Here is a 20,038-nt window from a genome sequence, read left to right as displayed (position 1 = left end):
CTTTAAAAAATATCAAAAGCAAAATCGGTCATTTTAAACGCTAATAGTATTACGATTTTTACTGTGTTTTCAATCAAGCGAATGGAGGAAACAGGAAACTTTACACAGCGATGCTGTCAACTTATTTAAATATTAAAATATTTATGTAACACGGTAGTATTTGCTGTACTACCTCAATGCTGGTTTTACAAGTTTTTTAAAATAAATTGTACAGCTAATTTTATCTTGAACTGTAAGCTTCCTGTTTTATACTGTAACGTAGCGCAATATAGTGTTGCGGGAATAAACCAGATAAGTTTATGGGAGAAATGCTTGATTTTCGCGACGCGAAACGATTTGTATTTTTACTCGTTGTCTCCTAAGCGGCTGAATGAGGTTCGCGCGCGGCGCCGTTGTTTTCCCGCGCTTCCTAAATCGCTTCCGTGTTGGCGTTCCACTTTCCCGCGTCACGACACGTTCTTATGTTTAGCGCCATCGCTGCCGTGTTATCGGTTCTCAGGACGGGTATGAAGACGTTGTTTTGTACCGCGTGTTCCCTGTAATCGCCGATTGAACTCATGCTTTGCGCAATAAACGTTTTACGGTGTCTTTGGTATTAAAAGCGGCGCAGGGCTCCACGTTCAGTGGCCTTTCATTTTTATACTACGGACGGACTGTTTGAGTATGTGTAGCATATCCATGTTTTGTAAGCCGTGACCGGCACAGAAACACACCAGCACACCCCGATCAGCGTTTCTGTGGCGTGTTTTACTGTAAGCTGTTCGTGACTGATGAGTTTGTGTTCATTAAACTTGATATGAAGAGTTTCGGGCTTTTAGTTCGTCGTGTCGGCGTTACAGATGTTTAAAAAAAAAAAAAAAAATATATATATATATATATATATATATATATATATATATATATATATATAACTACAGGCAAAAATATAGTTTTAAGCACAGTTGTGTATTTTTTCCCGTTAAACATCCAAAATGCACTTTTAAGTATTCTTTCTTTATTGGACTTATTGTATGCGTCTTCATTTATAAATACGTACCTAATAAATAGTTTTACTTCCCTTCTGCAGCTCAGTTTTATCCTCTCTCTATGTATTTATCCTCTTATCTAATGTATTAATCACTTTTTGTTTACATAATAAATATGTGTGTACTTTGCATATTTATCACTTATATATATATATATATATATATATATATGTATATATACACATATATATATATACATATATATATATATATATATATATATATATATATATATATATATATATATACATGCATGTATATATTTAAGAAAATTATACAATCGTAAATGTAAATATTTTCTAAATATATATTGTATGTGTGTATTTATTTAAACATAATACATTTAATTAATAATAATTTAATACATATAGCATGTAAACAAAAGAGCTGTTTGTTAACATATAATGTTTTTATTGATCACACGTTTTAAATCATCTCCATTTCAGCAGCACTTACACTAAAACGCACAGCTTGATTCCTATCTGTGTTTTAACGTTAAATATCCTCTACCTGGAAGCCCTTACCTCTGGTGAGGCGATAAAATGAAACGAGTGGTTAAAATTAATTCACAAATAGTTTTATCCTATCAAAAAAGGCTGGAATAACCATTAAACGCACAGTTTTGAAATCATTCTACAAGATGAACGCGTTTTTTTTTTACGAATGATTAATAAGCCATAGTTTTCAAGCAGCAAATGTGAAGTATAGGACTTTTTACAGACGTGAGATGAGCTGAAGGTTTGAGACATGCGTTCAAGTTTACGGCAGTTTTTATTTCACATACGAATAGATGAACAGGAACGTAAACAGGGTTCCCCCGAGACCTAAAAGAGACCAGAAAATAGAGAGAATAAACGACAAACTTCATGCATGAACCAACTAAACCTAAAACTAGACGCATGACTGAATCTGTTAAAATAATGCTCGTTTTAATTCAGCAAGTTGCCAAGGCAACACTTCTCATTTGATTTAGTGGAACTGAAATATAAAAAGCTGTATAGTCATGATAACAAAACAAGGGAAGTGCAAAAAATAAAGCATAATATATCTATAACCGTATTCCTCCTCCGGTAGCGTTTAAAAGCAAAGGTGAAGATTTTGGTGAAGACCGGTTAACTGGGACGGCGGTCGTTTGAATAAAGGAGCGTGAGATAGTTTGATGAGCGCGAGCATCTGCTGTGAAGCTCTGCAGAGTTACATAAAGCTGCAGAGGAGGCTGAGAGGACATCCTACACGCTCCACAAAACCTGAACGACGAGCAAAACTATTGCGGAAAAGCCTTACAAATGCAGTTTAACCACAGACGTAGAAGTCTTTATTATTGCAGCAAAAAAAAAAAAAAAAGTATATGCAAGTTATACGAGTTTAAATTTACTGTAAAGAAAAGGCAATGCACTACTTTTGTTCAATTTCATACGAAATAAATTTCATTTGAAATCTAAAAAATATTTGATTATATTTTACATGAAATAAAATATAATCAAATATTTTGATTTGATTTTATATGAAATAAATATTTTACAAAATAGGTTTCATTTCAAATCTGATATAGAGTTAAAGCCATATGCCTGAATAAATTATGTTTCAAATTTGAAATAAAAAATCAAAAGAAGAGATTCCTATGAAATTTAGTTTGGATGTAATACCGCAAATATCCACCAGGTGCCACTGAAACTCCATAGAATTTTTTTTGATGCGTTTTTCTACACAAATGTCTCATTTTCTCTCTCAGTGTAACTTCTATTACCCAGCATGGATTCCTGAGACCCAGACCTTTCCAACAATATCTATTTTGTCAATGGTAACGCAATGTCTGGACCACTTTTCACAAGATGAATCTTGAGTTTTAAGCTTTCAACTGATTACTAAAACGAGTGAGAGGGAAAAAGCAAGCAACGAAGACCTTTTGTGTCAAAGGTTAAAGCTCCTGTTACTGTGTATATGCTCTGAGGCGCACGCTTGTCATAAATATATCTATTACTGCTCCTACATGATCTGTAACAGCAAACAGTGGTCTTAGACCTTTCCTATCATATATAGTTGTCATGTTTACATTATGATTTAACTTCAGGGGTTAATTATTTAAGACCTAAAGACATTATATGACATTGTTTGATAACAATTAAGCGATTTCCTTCTAACCATAATAACCTAACAAAAATAATAATATGTATATGTGTATATAACATTTTTATTAAACATAAATGCATATATATATATATATATATATATATATATATACATATATATATATATATATACATATATATATATATATATAACATTATATTATATTTATTAACATTAATAAAAAATTTAAATTATATATATATATATATATAGAATATAAAATTATATAATACTTAATAGTTAAATTATATATCTATAGAATAGAAAATGTAAAAAAATATATATATATATATATATATACACATGCATTTATATTTAATAAAAATGTTAAATTATATATATATATAATATAAAATTAATTAATTAATAGTTAAATTATATATCTATAGAATATAAAATGTAAATATATATATATATATATATATATATATATATATATATATATATACACATGCATTTATATTTAATAAAAATGTTAAATTATATATATATAATATAAAATTAATTAATTAATAGTTAAATTATATATCTATAGAATATAAAATGTAAAAAAATATATATATATGTGTATATATATATATATATATATATATATATATATATATATATTTCTATAGAATATAAAATGCAACAACAAAATATATATATATATATATATATATATATATATATATATATATATGTGTATATATACACATGCATTTATATTTAATAAAAATGTTAAATTATATATATATATATATATATATACATATATATATATATATCTATAGAATATAAAATGTAACAATATATATATATATATATATATATATATATATATATATATATATATATATATATATATATATATATGCATGTAAATATTCATGAGTGTATGTATATGTTAGTGTACGTATATATACATAATAAATATTGACAAAAATTATAATCTATATAATATATAAGAAATTAATAAAAAAACTTGGGGTGAAAATATGCAGAAAATAATGTCACAATAACGTTATAAATTAATAATTTTCTTTATTAAAAATGTCGACACAACGTTCTGGTCAATGCACCAGCTCTCCTTTTTCTGACCCTCACGCACAGAGGAGATTGATTTTCACTCAGCTGCGTGTTGGGCCCTTTAGCTGCGACGGGGCAAAGGGAGCGCTGCTGGATAAACATTAGCCCGAAAGGCCCGCAGAAAGTTAACGTGAGAGCGTTAATGATTGACGAGCGCTGACACCCAGCTCGGCCGCAGAGCTCCGAGTCTCATCAGTGGAGACATGTCAGACTCGCCGGTGTGCGTCCGTGATTACGAGCGTCGGGCTCAGACACTTCTGCCAAAGTCGGTGTTTGATTATTATTTCTCAGGAGCGGACGAGCAGCAAACTCTGCGGGACAATGTAGCAGCGTTCTCCAGGTATGAGAGGATCAGGCATCTCTCGTTTACATACAGAGAAATAAACTCAACTATAACACAAGGCTTGAAGGTTCAACTAGTGACTGAACCCGAGGACTGGGTGTCCACTCGAGGCATCCATTTACGAATACATAACTAAAGGATTTTCCTCAGCAAATAATGATAAAAAGGCTAAATTATTATGTTTAAATTATGGCATTAAAATGATTTACAAAGGCAGAAAATATAATGGTAAAAAGTCTAAAGCTAAAGTAAAGTAAAAAGTAAATATCGTGACGCAAATCAAGTCATAACTATTAAATAATGAGATAAAAAATTAGACAAAAGTTTATGAAAAAATGTGACAAAAAGCTATGTATATATATATATATATAAATATAATTTAACATTTTTATTAAATATAAATGCATGTGTATAAATATATATATATATATTTTTTTTTGTTACATTATATATTCTATAGAAATATATATATATATAATTTAACATTTTTATTAAATATAAATTCATGTATATATATATATATATATATATATATATATATATATATATATATATATTTATATATATATATATATTTTTTTTTTTACATTTTATATTCTATAGATATATAATTTAACTATAAATTATATAATTTTATATTCTATATATATATAATTTAACATTGGCCGTTAATGATTACTGAAAACTGCTACAAAATTAAAACTACTGTTTAAAAAAAGTTAAAAGTCATAAAAAGTCATACTTAATTATGAGATAAATGTACAATTATGAAATGCCAAGTCATGAGATATAACTTTTAAAAATGAGATAAACTCGTGACAAAATTAGGACACTTTTAATAATACTTTTACTGCTATCACACACATGCTTTCAATTGAAAACATGAAGCGACTTATGAAGAAAACCTCGAACATCTTGAAACGTGAACCACAGCGGTCTCTAAACCCTATTCAGAATCCTTACAAACGAAACGGTGCGAACGGTTAAAAACGAGAATCGCTCTCCTGAATGTTTTGGCCTAATTTTAGACGCTCTCTTTTGGGTTGTGCGGGGTCAGTTATAATTACGCGCGTTTATCTTGGCCGGGAGTGTTTGTGTGGGTGAGCAGATGGACCCTAGGGGCCCGGACGCGGCCTCACGGCTCTGTCCAGACCCATAACGCCCCTCTATTACTCATACATATATATTAGTCATATATGCATATTTATAAAACGCGCAAACAAGACGCGCTTCCAGGTTACAGACACGCGTTGTTAAAGTTAAGTGAGCTGCGGTCGGACGGCTCGATGAGTCACAAAATCAAGGCAAATATTAACTTAAAATCGACGCTTTCGGGAAAAAAACTAACGTAAACATCTATTTATAAGCACGCTTCCCACATGCAGGAGCTGGTTTCCTAAGCGCTCCGTTGAATGCATTTATCTGGAAATGCCTTCGCAAAAGCACTTTCAGCACCGTAAACCTTTAAAGGTTTTACATATTAGTATTTTATACATTTTTTTAAAAAGGTGCGCGCGTGCATTCTTTGTATTACATCACCTTTGCACCTAAACTATTCACGTTTACTGTAGAAAACCAAACGTTGCAAATTAATTAATCGTTAATCAACTTCAGACTGTGTTTCGCAGGTTTATAATGGGACAACATGCCCCGGGCCTCTTTTACTCATGACTTTAAAGTTCGTGAAGCATTTGTGACGGCTGCATCTACATATAAAGCTGTTATTTGTCCCGTAGGTGGTGCATTTACCCCCGTGTGCTCCGGGACGTGTCCTCGGTGGACATGTCCGCCACGGTTCTGGGTCAGAGGGTCAGCATGCCCGTCTGTGTGGCGGCTACGGCTATGCAGAGAATGGCGCACCCCGACGGAGAGACGGCCACCGCGAGAGGTCAGACACTATCACACAAGGGTCACGGAGACTCAGAGTACTGCAACCGACCACACGGTGGCACCGTTAGTCTTTCCCAGGTGCTACGGTGTCTCCTGTAAATATGCATCGTGGCCGACGTAGCGTGAGCTAATGCCGTAGCGCGGAAGTCCATTTCTGGGTGTTATGAGAGTAAAAGTTAAAAGGTCGTAGTTGAAAGCTGAAATTATGAGATGGAAATGCAAAACTGATTACGACGCGCTAAGTCATAGTCGTTGCATTAAAGAAAAATGGAGAAAAAAGTCGAAAAGATGAATGTCACGCATATGGCAGAAAAGACTGAGCCATAATTACGAGATAAAAGTCATATATAAAATGATGGCAGAAGAGAACAAACCTAAAAATGAGACGATGGTTGGAAGTTACAATGTCATAATTATGCAATAAGAGCCATAATTAATTATGAATAAGTCAGAATTCTGAGATAAAAAAAAAAAAGCAACAATGAAATACTGACAAACAAGTATCATTTTAATGATTACGAAAGAACGATTTTAAACGAAGACACAAATTCTTAATTGCGTCACGTAAATATGAGGTAAAAAATCATAATGTTCTTTCCAGGGACCTTCTATTTCTGTCATATTTCACGCGACTTTTATAGTTTTGTAGCTGAAATGGACCGAATATCATCGGTTTTATTCTATAGCCCTTTCTTTGTGAGTGATCTATCATCACAGAGCAGATCCTGCACGCTTAAGGGTTCGCACCCTCATGACCTTGACGTCTCCTCCCGTCCGCAGCCTGCCTGTCCAGCGACACGGGGATGATGCTGAGCTCGTGGGCCACCTCCACCATAGAAGAAGTAGCAGAGGCCGCACCTGGAGCCGTGCGCTGGATGCAGCTGTACATTTATAAAGACCGAGCGCTGACTCGGTCTCTGGTCAGGAGGGCCGAGGAGGCCGGGTATAAGGGTATCTTTGTCACAGTGGACACACCTTATCTTGGCAGGCGACGTGATGACGTGCGCAACCGATTTAAGCTGCCCTCTCATTTGAGGTAAACGCTGAGACAACCGCGCGTGACGCGAGCGCATGCCTTTACAGACAGAACTCACAGGCGCGGCGTGAAGTGTTCGGCTGATCTGAAATCAGAATACACACGGAGCGATCCGATTAGATGCTGATTTCAGCAGGGCGTGCTATTATGTTGTCGCACTCTTCCTGTTCCTGCTGCTCTGGAAGTTTTCGGTGACTTTTGCACCAAAGATTCATAATTATACGGTCGGGTCTATAATTATACATTCCAATTTTACACCTTGGTAATTGCATATTACTGAAAACCACCCTGAATCCTTCAGCAACTGCTTAGCAACACCTTATCATCCATGCAGAACACCTTAGCAACTGCATATAAACATGCTAAAAACTACTAACATCTACATATTTATATACGACTACAAAAAAGAAGTGATTCATTGCAGTTTTCTTCCCCTAAGCAACACTTTAGTAACCGTAAGAACAATAACAGCGATTCATAGCACTTACAAACCACATAGCAACACCTTGGCAACTATATAATGCATTAACAGTAAATCAGAACATTTAGAGTACAAATAGCAACACTCTGGCAACCACTCAGAACACGCTGGCAATTGCATAGCAACATCCTAGCAGCCTCGAAACATTCTACAAAACACTCAGAATGCTTAGAAACCACATAGCAACACCATAGCAACCAAGTAAATCTCCCTAGCAAATGCACTGTCATGCATTAATAAATTATACTGTTGTAAGCTACACTTTGCAAATCCCTGGCAAGCACTAAGAGCATGCTGGTAACTGCACAGCAACACCTTAGCAACCACAAATCATTCTAGCAACAACTCAGCATGCTTAGAAACCACATAGCATCACCCTAGCAACCAAGTAAATCTCCCTAGCAAATGCACTGTCTCGCATCAATACATTGTATGCTGTAAGCTACAATTTACAAATCCCTGGCAACCGCACAGCAACACCTTAGCAACCACAAAACATTCTACAAAACACTCAGGATGCATAGAAACCACATAGCAACACCCTAGCAACCAAGTAAATCTCCCTAGCAAATGCACTGTCACGCATCAATACATTGTATGCTGTAAGCTACAATTTACAAATCCCTGGCAACCGCACAGCAACACCTTAGCAACCACAAAACATTCTACCAAACACTCAGGATGCTTAGAAACCACATAGCAACACCCTAGCAACCAAGTAACTCTCCCTAGCAAATGCAAGCACAGCAACACCTTAGCAACCACAAAAACCACACATCAACACCCTGGCAACCATTCAGAACTTAGCAACTACATAACGTTCTAACAGCACCTCAGAATAATTTGAAACCGCCTAGCAAAACCCTGGCAACTGCATAGCAACACCTTAGCGACAGGCTCTATTCTAATTTTAATACTTTAAAGGCATAAAAATATCTGCAATATCTGCAATAAAGCAGTAAACTAGTTAAACAGATGCTGCATTGTAAACAGTTTAGATTTAGTGCAAAAGAAAACTACAGAAGAACTATAATAAAAAACTGATCACATTAACAACTATATATTTACAATTCCCGTGAGGTTTTTTCATAAACGGGGCCTCAGTTTTCTCACCCTCGTGGACAGATTATTTTACAGATTTGTCGTCCCTTGAAAAGCGAAGCGCTCACCGAAGAGCTTTATGTATTTATGGTAACAGAAATCTCTCTCGTACGGTAGATCACGTCGCTCGCGGGGATTCATGCTCGCCGCTTCAGCTCCGTCAACACTCAGCACATTATGCTTTTTTATGTGGGGAAACATTCAGATATCAGTAGTTCTACAGATACGCCAACGGCAGGCCGCTATAAAAATGCCCTCATGAAAGTAAAGCCTTCCTGCTCCCGATCCCACGAGGTGAATTACGGCAATTAGAAAAACCAAAAAAGCGCCGCGGCCCCGCCGTATATTTCAGCACAACGGCCTCCGTATCCATCAGCAGCGACACAACATGAACTTCACCTCAACCCTCCCGGAGACGTTCGCTCGGCCCCACAAATCAAAGAGCAGCAGCGGCAACAAGGTGCCATTGAGCGCCCGCTCTGCTGTTTGGATAAAACCCCGGCTCAGTTTTCATACGCTGACCAAAGACAACACTCGCAGGACTAATTCCATTTTGCACTCTCCATTTTTTTGGGTTTTTTCTTTCCCCAGGATGGCCAATTTCGAGAGCCCCGATTTAGCCTTCTCCTCAAAAGAGGGTTACGGGGAGGACAGCGGCCTGGCGGTGTATGTAACTCAGGCCATAGATGCCACGGTGAAGTGGGACGACGTCGCCTGGCTGAAGAGAACGACCTCGCTGCCGGTGGTGGTCAAAGGGGTTTTGACAGGTGAGCCGTCCTGCCGTGTTTGAGGATGGGAGAAGCTGTCACGGGATTCAGACAGGCTTCTAACCTGCCATAACTTCAGAGGTACCCCGAACAAAGATTGCAATGCAATCGAAATAAAATATTTGAATTATTTTCGTAATATTGTACATCATCTGTGGTCGTGTCTGAAAGCTGTCCAGACGTCCGATGCAGCCCAAAAACAAACCAGAAAACCACATCTAGGTTAACGAAAACGTCCTGCGAAGTTTTAAATGTGAATATGAAACGCCGAAGCAACCGTTTGGGAGTGGTTGAACAAATAAGGTAAAAAAATAAATGCATATTATGAGAAAATTAAAGTGTTTTTGACAACCTGTTATTCTGGACACCCAAAACCCAAAATACGAACCTTCTGATGAACATATAACATCACAAATAAATTGGCTTTAAAGTGGCTTTGTTGCATTAAAAAATAAAATAAAATAAAATAATGTATTTTTGATTAATTTTTCTGGTTTGTATTTCTAGAACCCAAGGTCACTTCTTAACAAAGTACGTCCAGTAGATGATAAAGTGAATATGTGAAACTATAATACGCATAAAATAAAATGAAAATAAAATAAAGTGAAAATATAGCAGATGGTGCAAAATAGCTAAAAAGATATTAAAAACATTATAAATAAAATATAAAGTAAAAAAATGCGTATACCTTTAAACCATTCCATCAGACATCATTTGATTCTTTAAACTCGCACGCATAGAATTATGGGATATCTTGATAAATGCACGTTATGCAAACATCACGTGTTTAAAAAGTGAAAACGTGCGCTAGCACACTGGCTGACCTCGAAGCCAACAGACATGAAATAAAGGTCCACTTTGGATTTCATTAAGTCTGTATGTAATCTGTCAAAACCGCCTCGCTTGGCTGCAGCCTTAAAAATAAAAACCCTATGGAGATTAATAACATCGTTCCATTATCGGTTTTTAAAACCGGGTTATTAATTAATGGAACAGCACAGATTTTCTTTGGTTCTAAATGGAACCCTTATGCTCAGCGTCACCGATACAGAACGAACCATTTGCATAATCTAATCAAAACAAAGGGGCCGGTCGACCCCGTCTGTCAGCGAGGGGCCGCTAATTAAAGATAATGTGTCATTAATCTCCAGGGAGGAAAAAGCAGTCGGTCTGCGAGCGCTGAGGTTATCTCAGAAACGTCTAGAAGCTTTACTGCTGTTATTGTGTCTTCAGATAAACTTTTATCTTCTCTTTGGCTCTGGAAACGGCACATTCTGTAAATAAAAGAGCAAACACACACACACACACACACACACACACACACACACACACACACACAGTCTTTTCATTTCAGCGCAGGCTAAACGATTTAAACGACAAACTCAGAAATGTATGTCGAGGGGGGAAAGCAATGGGGGAACGCCATTAGTTATTTTAGCTCATGTGTGGAACATAATTTTCTTTGAAAAGTGCATCCTTTCCTGTTGGCCTCGGCTGAAAGGAAAACGCCGTTTAATCATTTTCGGGGGTTTTTCCGAACAGAAACAGACTAGGAGAAACCGAAAAACGAATTTTTCTCCTTTTCTGAAGTTGCTTTCCCGTGCTTTTCTGAGCGAGTTTCCTAAATGCAATTGCAACAAAACTGCTTGGAGTAAAAGTTAAGGGAATATAAAATGAAAAAGTGCTTACGGTTCACCCTCAGGCCATCCAAGATGTGCACGAGTTGGTTTCTTTATCATTTTGGAAGAACTTTAGCATTGCAGCAATGGACGTGAATGGGTGCCGTCAGAATGAGAGTCTGATTAAAACATCACAATAATCCTCATCACTCCAGTCCAGCAGTAAACATCTGGAGAGGACAAAAACTGAAACAAATACATATTCTTCATACGTGGCTGAGAAGGACTTTCTCACTGGATTATTTTGGTTTACCGACTCATGATGGATTGGTTTCTTACAAACACACAGCTTTCGTCTTCTCAAGACGTGCTTTCATCAGCCGTTTGGACTCTCATCCTGACGGCACCCATTCACCCCCAGAGGATTTATTGCTGGGCTCTCCAAATCCGATGAAGAAACGAACTCGTCTACATCTTGGACGGCCTGGGGCTGAGCACATTTTCAGCAAATTGTCATTTTTGCATGAACTCTTCGTTCAAATCCAGATAAAGACAGCTCTGCACGCCATAATTGCAATGTAACCTAGTTTCCTCAGCGCAGAAGAAAAGGCCAAACTGCTCGAGGAGAACCGCAGTAATTAATGTTCTGCTCATGGTGAATCTCGCCGTTTTAGCTGAAGATGCCAAAGAAGCGCTGAAGTATGGGGTGGATGGAATACTTGTGTCGAACCACGGAGCAAGACAGCTTGATGGAGTTCCAGCCACCGTAAGTGTCTGTTGAAGAAACGAGGCATTATTGTTCTCCAGAGACCTCCAACCCACAGGTCCTCTTTGCGAACTATCCTCTGCGGCGTGCAAATTGCATCTTTGATAGTGTGAAATACGGTCTCGGGTTGACCCAAGTGGACGCCAAACAAAGGTTTGGATGCAACCTCAGGCTTTATGAGCGCAGAGCGGTCTCCAAAACTGAAGAAGAGCGTTCTCGATATAGAGATGCTGTATCTGCTCCAGGTCTTCCGACACTTGCCTTTTATGTTATGATCTATAATTAGTGCTGATGGTGATTTATCGAAACTCCATCCTTCTAGAAGTTTCTGTGATGACCGGTTTCGGTACAGAAACGTAAGACAAAGTTTTGATACCGAAAATACAAAAATGCATGTGAAAACAGCATCGCCAAATATCTGTACCTCGCGTGAATATATTTCAATTGATGATTTTCAGCATCATCTTCTGAAAGCATTCTAACATGCTGATTGCTGCTCAAGAAACACGTCTGAATTTAATCAGAAAAACAGATTCGTTGATGAATAAAAAGTCCAAAACGGCATTAATTTCAATCCGAAATCTTTTGTAAGATTATGCATGTATTTACAGCCGCTTTTAATCAATTTAATGCATGCTTGCCCCACATGTTTGAAGGATAATTCATGACGCTGAAGACCGAAAATTCAGCTGCGCGTCACGTAAATAAATTACATTTTAAAATCCAATCATACAGAAAACGGTTAGTTTAAATCATAATAATATTTCACCGTTTTTACTGTGTTTTTGATCAATAAACGCGGAATTGGTGAGCCGGAGAGACACCTTTAATATCTTAAATAGCTAGTGAGTAATGGCCTACGGTAACGTGATGGAGCATGTCCGTGCAGATTGACGCTCTTCCTGAGGTGGTGGAGGCTGTAGAAGGAAAGGTGGATGTGTTCATGGACGGAGGTGTTCGTAAAGGCACGGATGTGCTGAAGGCTCTGGCTCTGGGAGCAAAGGCGGTGTTTGTAGGCAGACCCGTCCTGTGGGCGCTCGCCTGTGAGGTGAGACACAGTATGTAAGGAATTACTGCACGCGCGTGTCTTAATGTCTAACCGGACATCGAACTTTCTGTCTTCAGGGCGACAAGGGAGTCAGCGATGTTCTCCAAATCCTGCGCGAGGAGCTCCACCTTGCACTGGCGCTGACAGGTGACAGGCAGCTCGAAAATAACAAGAAAAAAACGAATCAAATCAAATTAAAATATCTGTTAATATTTTGATTGAAGAAAAGGTATTTATTTACGAAATAATTAGTCAGATTAATAATGAATGAAATTAGAAACAGTCCCAAAATACATACAAATAAAAAAATAAACACGCATGTTTTTAAATACTAAATATTAAGAGCACACTAGAGCGTAGAGAAAAAAACTAAATTAAATTAAATTAAATTAAATTAAAAATGTAATCGAATTTAATTTAATTTAATTCAAAATAAAATTAAATAAAAATAAAATACAATTAAAAAAATAATAATATAAAATAAAATAAATGTTAGTTATCTGAGTTAGAAGAAAAACAAAAGTATTTATTTCATAACAAAAAAGAACTGCAATGAGGAGAAACTATATTGAACTATACATTTAAAAAGACTGGTAAAACTTTATAGTAAGGTTCATTAGTTAACATTGGTTAACAACATTAGTGAACATGAAATAAAAATAAACGATGCTTTTACAGCATTTATTAATCACACAAGTTGTGTTACTAATGTTAACAAATTACATCTTACTGTAAAGTGTTAACAAAATATTTTCATATAAAATGTTACATAAATGCAGATTAATTAACAGGATGCTTCTGTATTTGATATGACTTTTTCCGTATGCTGTCTTCTGGCAGGCTGTCGCTCACTGAAGGAAGTAAACAGATCCCTTCTGAGAAGATCTGAACTCATTTCAAGGATCTAACGAGCAAAACTGTTGCATGCTGGGAGATTTTATGTGTGCCAGTGACTGGACCGACTTGTGTAATTCAAATGAGCCCAGAGGATTTGGGCACGACAGATTTAGCATCATGAATAAAACATTTGTGTAAGTCATTCGTGTAAAAGTTTGAATAAATGCATCAAAAGCATGTGGTTTGTAGAGACGTACCGTGCCTGACAGCAGTAATCCTTCCTGTTTACTGGAAGCAGGCAATGTTTAGTAACCCAAACCAGTTTTGTGACTCTTCCAGTTTTCTTCTCTGTCCGGACACTGGGAACAAAACGAAGAGGATGTTTAAAGGCATATTACACCCAAACATGAACCGGGGTTATTATGCTAAAAAATTAAAACTTATTATTTACATTATTTTAAGGTGTCCTTGTTACAGTGCAACAATACATTTAAGCACCGAGTAATATTAACTACATTTACTTGTTATCATAATATAATAATTATATATATATATATATAAATATAATATCCATTTCTTTTTCCATAACTGTATTAAAACAAAGCAAACAAACAAACATACATAAACGTAAAAAAAAAAAAAAAAAAAAAACTGATGAAAAAAACAAAATTACTAGAATAAAAACATAAGGAAGCTCATTTCTGCAACAGGACTAAATAAAAGAATAAATATTTAGATATTAAATTTTAAATTAGAATTTCAAACTGCAATCCTGATAAGAAAAGTCTGAATTGTAAAACAGAAAATCTAAACTGTATATATATATAATATAAAAAAACATTATAAATATTATATATATATATATATATATATATATATATATATATATATATAAATAAAATAATAAATATATATATACTTTTTTTGTTTCATAATTAGTGTCATTATTAAATTATTATTACATTTTCATTAATGACCATAAAAGTATATAACATTAACATTTTATCATTGCTTGCCCATTGTCTTTTCACAGCAGTTTGATGCACATGGTACTAAAAATGTGAATTTTGAGTGAGCTAGCCGTTTAATTAACGCCAGAGCACTGGTAATATATTCACACTAAATGAATCAACTGTGAATCGTTACTTCACGCTTTACGGAAAAAACACACAAAAAAGATTTCCCTGCATTGCACTTGTCCTTTGGGTTTCTCCCCGTGCTTCCAGCGCTGTAAACATTTCACCGCGGTCAGTTTCTCATGAATATGCATTCTCCCTCCACGGGGCCCGAAAGGCAAACAGGTTTGTGAGAGGTTCAGAAAGGTCACGCACAAGGCATGGGATTTCTTTACTAGCTCTTTCCATGGCAGAACCACAGGACCTGAATGAAGCCATTATATGCATCGACTCCCCGCAGGAAAACAAACTTTGTCGGGGTCTGTTCATTAGCACCTAACACTTTGTTTGAAGCGCCTGGGCCAGAAAGAGGAAGTGAGCTCCTGCTGAAATCAAACAACACCTAACCCTTTACGAGAGCTTTTGCATTGTTTGCGTGCAACCTAGATACGCAGCCGATAAAAATGATGTTTTTGCATGAGATGAATCATTTAGAATTAATTGCACGTGCGTGCAAATGATGCCATCTCTTGCTTTGCAGCTTTTTATCGAATGCATGCATTTTTGCATTCAATTCAATGATTTTTACACATTTAATGCGTCTTCAGTGCATGCTGAAATCTGCAATAAATGAATTTCATCCACAGTATTTTTGACTCGTTTTTCAATGCAAACGTCGAAACATTCTTAAATAACTTGAGAAGTAAAACCTTTTGTTTTATACAAAATATATAGCAGTTTTTGCTTTAAACAAGACCAAATATGATCACATTTTCTTACTCCTTGAATTGAGTTTGTCTTTCTGACCCCATTGGCAGAAATCTTTGTTTTAGGCTTAAATTCACTTCATTTTGATTCATTTTGTGCCTCTATTATGGATTTTTGAAAACGATCTTTCATGCAGCTCTAAGTGAATGAAAACCTCCCGAAAAGTGTCTCTCAAAAGAAAGAGTCGACTCCGAATCACTGAAACGAGTCGTTTTTAAAACGAGTCCCGAGTCGTTTCATGTTGACTTCAAAATGATTTCTTGTTGGTCTGAATGAAAATGCATATTCGTTCCTCACCACTAGGTGCTGCTTTTGGAGCGTTAAAAACTCACGAGAAATCGACGGAGGAGTTTGGAAAAAAGAATCGCTAAAGGAATCGTTTGGGAGCTGTTTAATGCATGAGGCAAAAATAAATACATATGATAAAAAATGGAAAGTGTTGCATCTCAGCCTTCCATAACTCATAATTAAGTCCTTTAGCATCTCGCATGCTTCTGTTCAGTGGATTATACAGCGAAAGAAAGCGGGACTGTTCGATTCAGTGAAAAACACCGTCGTATCTCCGTTGCTGACGCAGCAGGTCGCCAGTTATCTCAATATAACCTCGCCTGCAGGCCGCAGGAAAAGAGCTGCACTGAAGGATATCATTTCGAAACACTGTGTGGCCATGAAGAATCTGAGCGAGAAGCGCCCGCATCACACAGCTGTTATTCTAATTTGTTTGAGCGTTTGCAAATAGCACCGAGACCGCATCACCCATAAAAGTTAGCAGAGGTTTTGCTTAACAAGGCGCTTTTGTCTGACCAGAGGAGGGCACTTGTTCAAACACACAAACCAAAGTGAAGAAAACAAAAGTGGCTCGTCGAGGGAGAGAAGGAACGGTCTCCTGCGTGCACGTACTCAGAACGGCGTACTACAGTATACTGCTATTTTTGCAACAGTACTGTGGGAATAGAGCATCTAGACGAATTACTGCATATGTAAAAATGTGCATCATACAGCCAAAGCACGAGATAATGCGTTTCATAACAGCTTGATCCTACGTCTAAGTGTTTTTATTAATAACTAAAACTATTATTATATATTTGTAATTTAAAAAAATGAATTCAATATGAAATAAAGATTAAATGTAAGATACTACGCAATATTAAAATATAACATAATAAAAATATTAATTAAAAATAATAACTTTAAAATATTAAAATTGTCATTTTTTTTTTTATCATTTTATTAACTTTTATTAATTATCCATGACCGTTTGTTTTAAAATGTAAATAAATCTTAAACAGAATATAAACAGTGGATGAAACGTAAAATATTAAAATAATATAAAAATGCAGAATATTAAAATCATTTTAAGAAAAATTCAACGGTCACTTTTATTTATATATTTGAAATGTAAATAAAGGTTAAATAAAATATAAATATTAAATGTAAAATATTATAAAACATCAAAATAAAATACAAATAAATTCAATGAAATAATATAACACTAAATATTAAAAGTAAATTAGATAAAATACTGTAGTAATAAAAATAAAGCTCAACATTTAAATCAATGTACCTTAAAATGGGGTTTTCGTAGTACTAAAATCACTAAATGTAAAACTGAAACAAACTGAAAATCGAAATATTTATTTTTTTTAAAATGACAAATGCACGTACAATTGCTAAAACTATAATGAAAATACAAAAATAAACACAAATTTAAAAATGCACTATATTGATAAATGAATAATTCTAAAATAACATCGCGTGATGAATAAATCAAGTAATATCAACTCAAATACGTTTTCTTTAAAATATTTAACTACAGAAACAAAATATAAGTTTCAATTAGATGATGTACAAAGACTAAATGTTTTCATTTAATATGTAGCAGCAGCAAATGATCACTTTACCGGTTATGAATCTGAACAAACCCAAACTTCCCAATCATAAGGCCTCAGCTGTAGTGTGAGCCGTGATCTGGCAGGCACCCGAGTCTGTTTCTGGCCGCAGCTTCAGCTTGGGTTTGTTCTCGCTGAAGTCAGTGTGGGACAGGGTGTGTCCCGCCGGAGCGGTGCTCGCTGTGACGCAGCAGAGATCTGCACCTGTGTGTCTAGACAGAGACTCGCGCTCCTGGACCGCAGCCCGGCGCTTCTCTGAGGACACAATAAGAGATTGCTTATTTCTCACGAGTTTTCACATACGATTTCATTCCTCTTTGCTACAAGAGGACGTAAATCGTGGATAAAGTGACTGTAGCAAATGCTGAGAGCGTAACTCACTAGAGGGGTGGTTGCCAAGGTGTTGCTATGCAGTTGTTAGGATGTTCCAGTGCTTGTCTGTGTAAACTCACCGACATTCTATGGTGTCCTATGCATTCTTAGGGTGTTGCTATGGTTTTCTATGCATTCTTAGAGTGTTGCTATGCAGCTATGTAACAACCTTAGGGTTTTCTGGTGATCTGGGTAGTTACCAAAGCATATTTGTGCATAAGCGGTGGTTGCCTGTAAATGGTTGCCAAGGTGTTGCTATGCAGATATTAAGGTGTTCCAGGAAGTGCTTGTCTTTGCACAACTCACCGACATGATTCTATGGCGTTCTACGTGTTCTTAGGGCGTTGCCCTAGTTACAGTGGTGTTCTATGTATTCTACGCATTGCCTAGTTTCTAGGGAGTGTTTGTCAATGCAAAACTCATCACCATGCTATTTGGTTGCGTTGGTGTTCCATGCATTTTTAAGGTGTTGCTGTGTGGATGATAGTTTTCTGTGCATTCAGGGTGCTTCTATATAGTTGCTAGGGTGTTTTTGGAAGTTACCATGGTGTGTTAGTCCATTCAGTGAACTCACCACTATGATGCTAGGGTGTTGCTATGGTTTTCAATGCATTCTTAGGTGGTTGTTATGGTTTTCTATTTCTTTTTTATGCATTCTTAACTTGTTGCTATGTGGTTGCTATGGTTTTTTGGTGTTCTGGGTAGTTACCAAAGCATATTTGTTCATGAAAAAACTTGCCTCCCTGTTAGGGTGTTTCTACGTAGTTGCTATGACATTTTATTTGTTCCTATAGGGTTGCTATGTGGTTTCTATGGTTTTCTATGCATTCTTAGGCTGTTGCTATGTGGTTGCCAGACTGTTCTGGCTTGTTAGTGACACATTGGGGTGTCACTATGCAGTTGCTATGGTGTTCTATATGTTCATAGGTGCTGCTATGGGGTTGCTAGGGTGTTCTAGGTAGCTACCAGGTTTTGCCATGCAAAACTCACCACCATGATGCTATGGCATTCCATATGCTCTTAAGGTGTTGCCATGTGGTTGCTAGGGTGATGCTATGCAGTTGCCAGGGTGTTCTGGGTAGTTACCAGGGCATGCCTGCCCATGCAGAACCCGCCTCAATGATGATAGGGTGTTCTGTGCATTCTCTGGGCATTGCTAGGTGTTTGCTATGACGATCTTGAACAGTTATAGGCAATGCACCTAAAATGAGTCTAAAGAGTCTAATATGTATAAAACTATACAGCACATACTTTACACTTTTACTGTGATTTTGAAATGTATTTCGTTTCAATGCAATAATACGTAATCCATAGCATAACTGTAGACTGACTGTGAGTATTTTCAAATGTAATATACCCTAATTACAAGTACTTCATTTTTTAAATCTGATTACGTAATCCAAATGGCATGTAATCAGATACTACCCAGCCCTGTACAAATGAAAATATCGTAGAAGACCGTACAGCTATGCTGCCTATCTTTCAGAACACGCTTCCCTCAAAGGATGTCTTAAACGCCACCTACACAGAGCCAAAAGATCTGTTCCTTACCGAGAGGCTCATCAAGCGCCAGATTCCAGTCATATATCCAGGAGAGGGCAATGTTTAGCTTCTCATCTGTGAAAAAAAAGAAAACGTCTGTCTGATTATTGGGTTTCCCCTGTAAAGACAAGCACATTATGATTTAAAACAACTGTTCTGCATCAAGACAAACATCTTTTCCTCATTGTACCGAAAACGTCTTAACAGGATGCGATTAATGCGCTCCGAATTAATGCTGCGG

General features: G+C 36.3%; 2 protein-coding genes and 1 long non-coding RNA gene across 5 annotated transcripts in view; 2 read left to right on the top strand and 1 right to left on the bottom strand.

Moving 5' to 3' along the window:
• Window positions 1–908, top strand: part of tmx4 (thioredoxin-related transmembrane protein 4) — a 6,503-nt gene extending 5,595 nt beyond the window's left edge. For both annotated transcript variants that reach the window (XM_043232266.1, XM_043232265.1), the window contains exon 8: window positions 1–908. This exon is cut by the window's left edge and continues 620 nt beyond it. The gene's annotated coding sequence lies outside the window, so the exon portion shown is untranslated.
• A 3,479-nt stretch (window positions 909–4,387) lies between these two features.
• Window positions 4,388–14,313, top strand: hao1 (hydroxyacid oxidase (glycolate oxidase) 1). Its single transcript, XM_043232264.1, has 8 exons — window positions 4,388–4,563; window positions 6,303–6,454; window positions 7,237–7,492; window positions 9,666–9,841; window positions 12,135–12,226; window positions 13,116–13,274; window positions 13,352–13,421; window positions 14,115–14,313. The coding sequence occupies exons 1-8, from the start codon at window positions 4,427–4,429 to the stop codon at window positions 14,180–14,182; spliced, it is 1,110 nt and encodes a 369-aa protein (XP_043088199.1). The 5' UTR covers window positions 4,388–4,426; the 3' UTR covers window positions 14,183–14,313.
• A 28-nt stretch (window positions 14,314–14,341) lies between these two features.
• The window catches only part of LOC122334385, a 38,317-nt gene continuing 32,620 nt past the window's right edge, over window positions 14,342–20,038 (bottom strand). For both annotated transcript variants that reach the window (XR_006248752.1, XR_006248751.1), the window contains 3 exons: window positions 19,807–19,872; window positions 17,896–18,138; window positions 14,342–14,470 (listed from right to left, as the gene is read on the bottom strand). This is a non-coding gene — a long non-coding RNA (uncharacterized LOC122334385). The remainder of the gene's footprint in view (window positions 14,471–17,895; window positions 18,139–19,806; window positions 19,873–20,038) is intronic.

This window comes from Puntigrus tetrazona, unplaced genomic scaffold (genome assembly GCF_018831695.1).
Source record: "Puntigrus tetrazona isolate hp1 unplaced genomic scaffold, ASM1883169v1 S000000520, whole genome shotgun sequence".
Lineage (NCBI taxonomy): Eukaryota > Metazoa > Chordata > Actinopteri > Cypriniformes > Cyprinidae > Puntigrus > Puntigrus tetrazona.
Note: the sequence above shows the minus strand (reverse complement) of the source record. Positions and strands in the feature narration are given on the sequence as shown.

What these genes read in the sequence shown, in the direction of transcription:
- hao1 (XM_043232264.1), top strand. Translation starts at nt 4,427, where the DNA reads ATGTCAGACTCGCCGGTGTGCGTCCGTGATTACGAGCGTCGGGCTCAG. An exon ending in AGAGACGGCCACCGCGAGAG is followed by an intron (nt 6,455 to 7,236) that starts GTCAGACACTAT and finishes TCCCGTCCGCAG; the next exon opens with CCTGCCTGTCCAGCGACACG. An exon ending in TGTGGGCGCTCGCCTGTGAG is followed by an intron (nt 13,275 to 13,351) that starts GTGAGACACAGT and finishes TTCTGTCTTCAG; the next exon opens with GGCGACAAGGGAGTCAGCGA.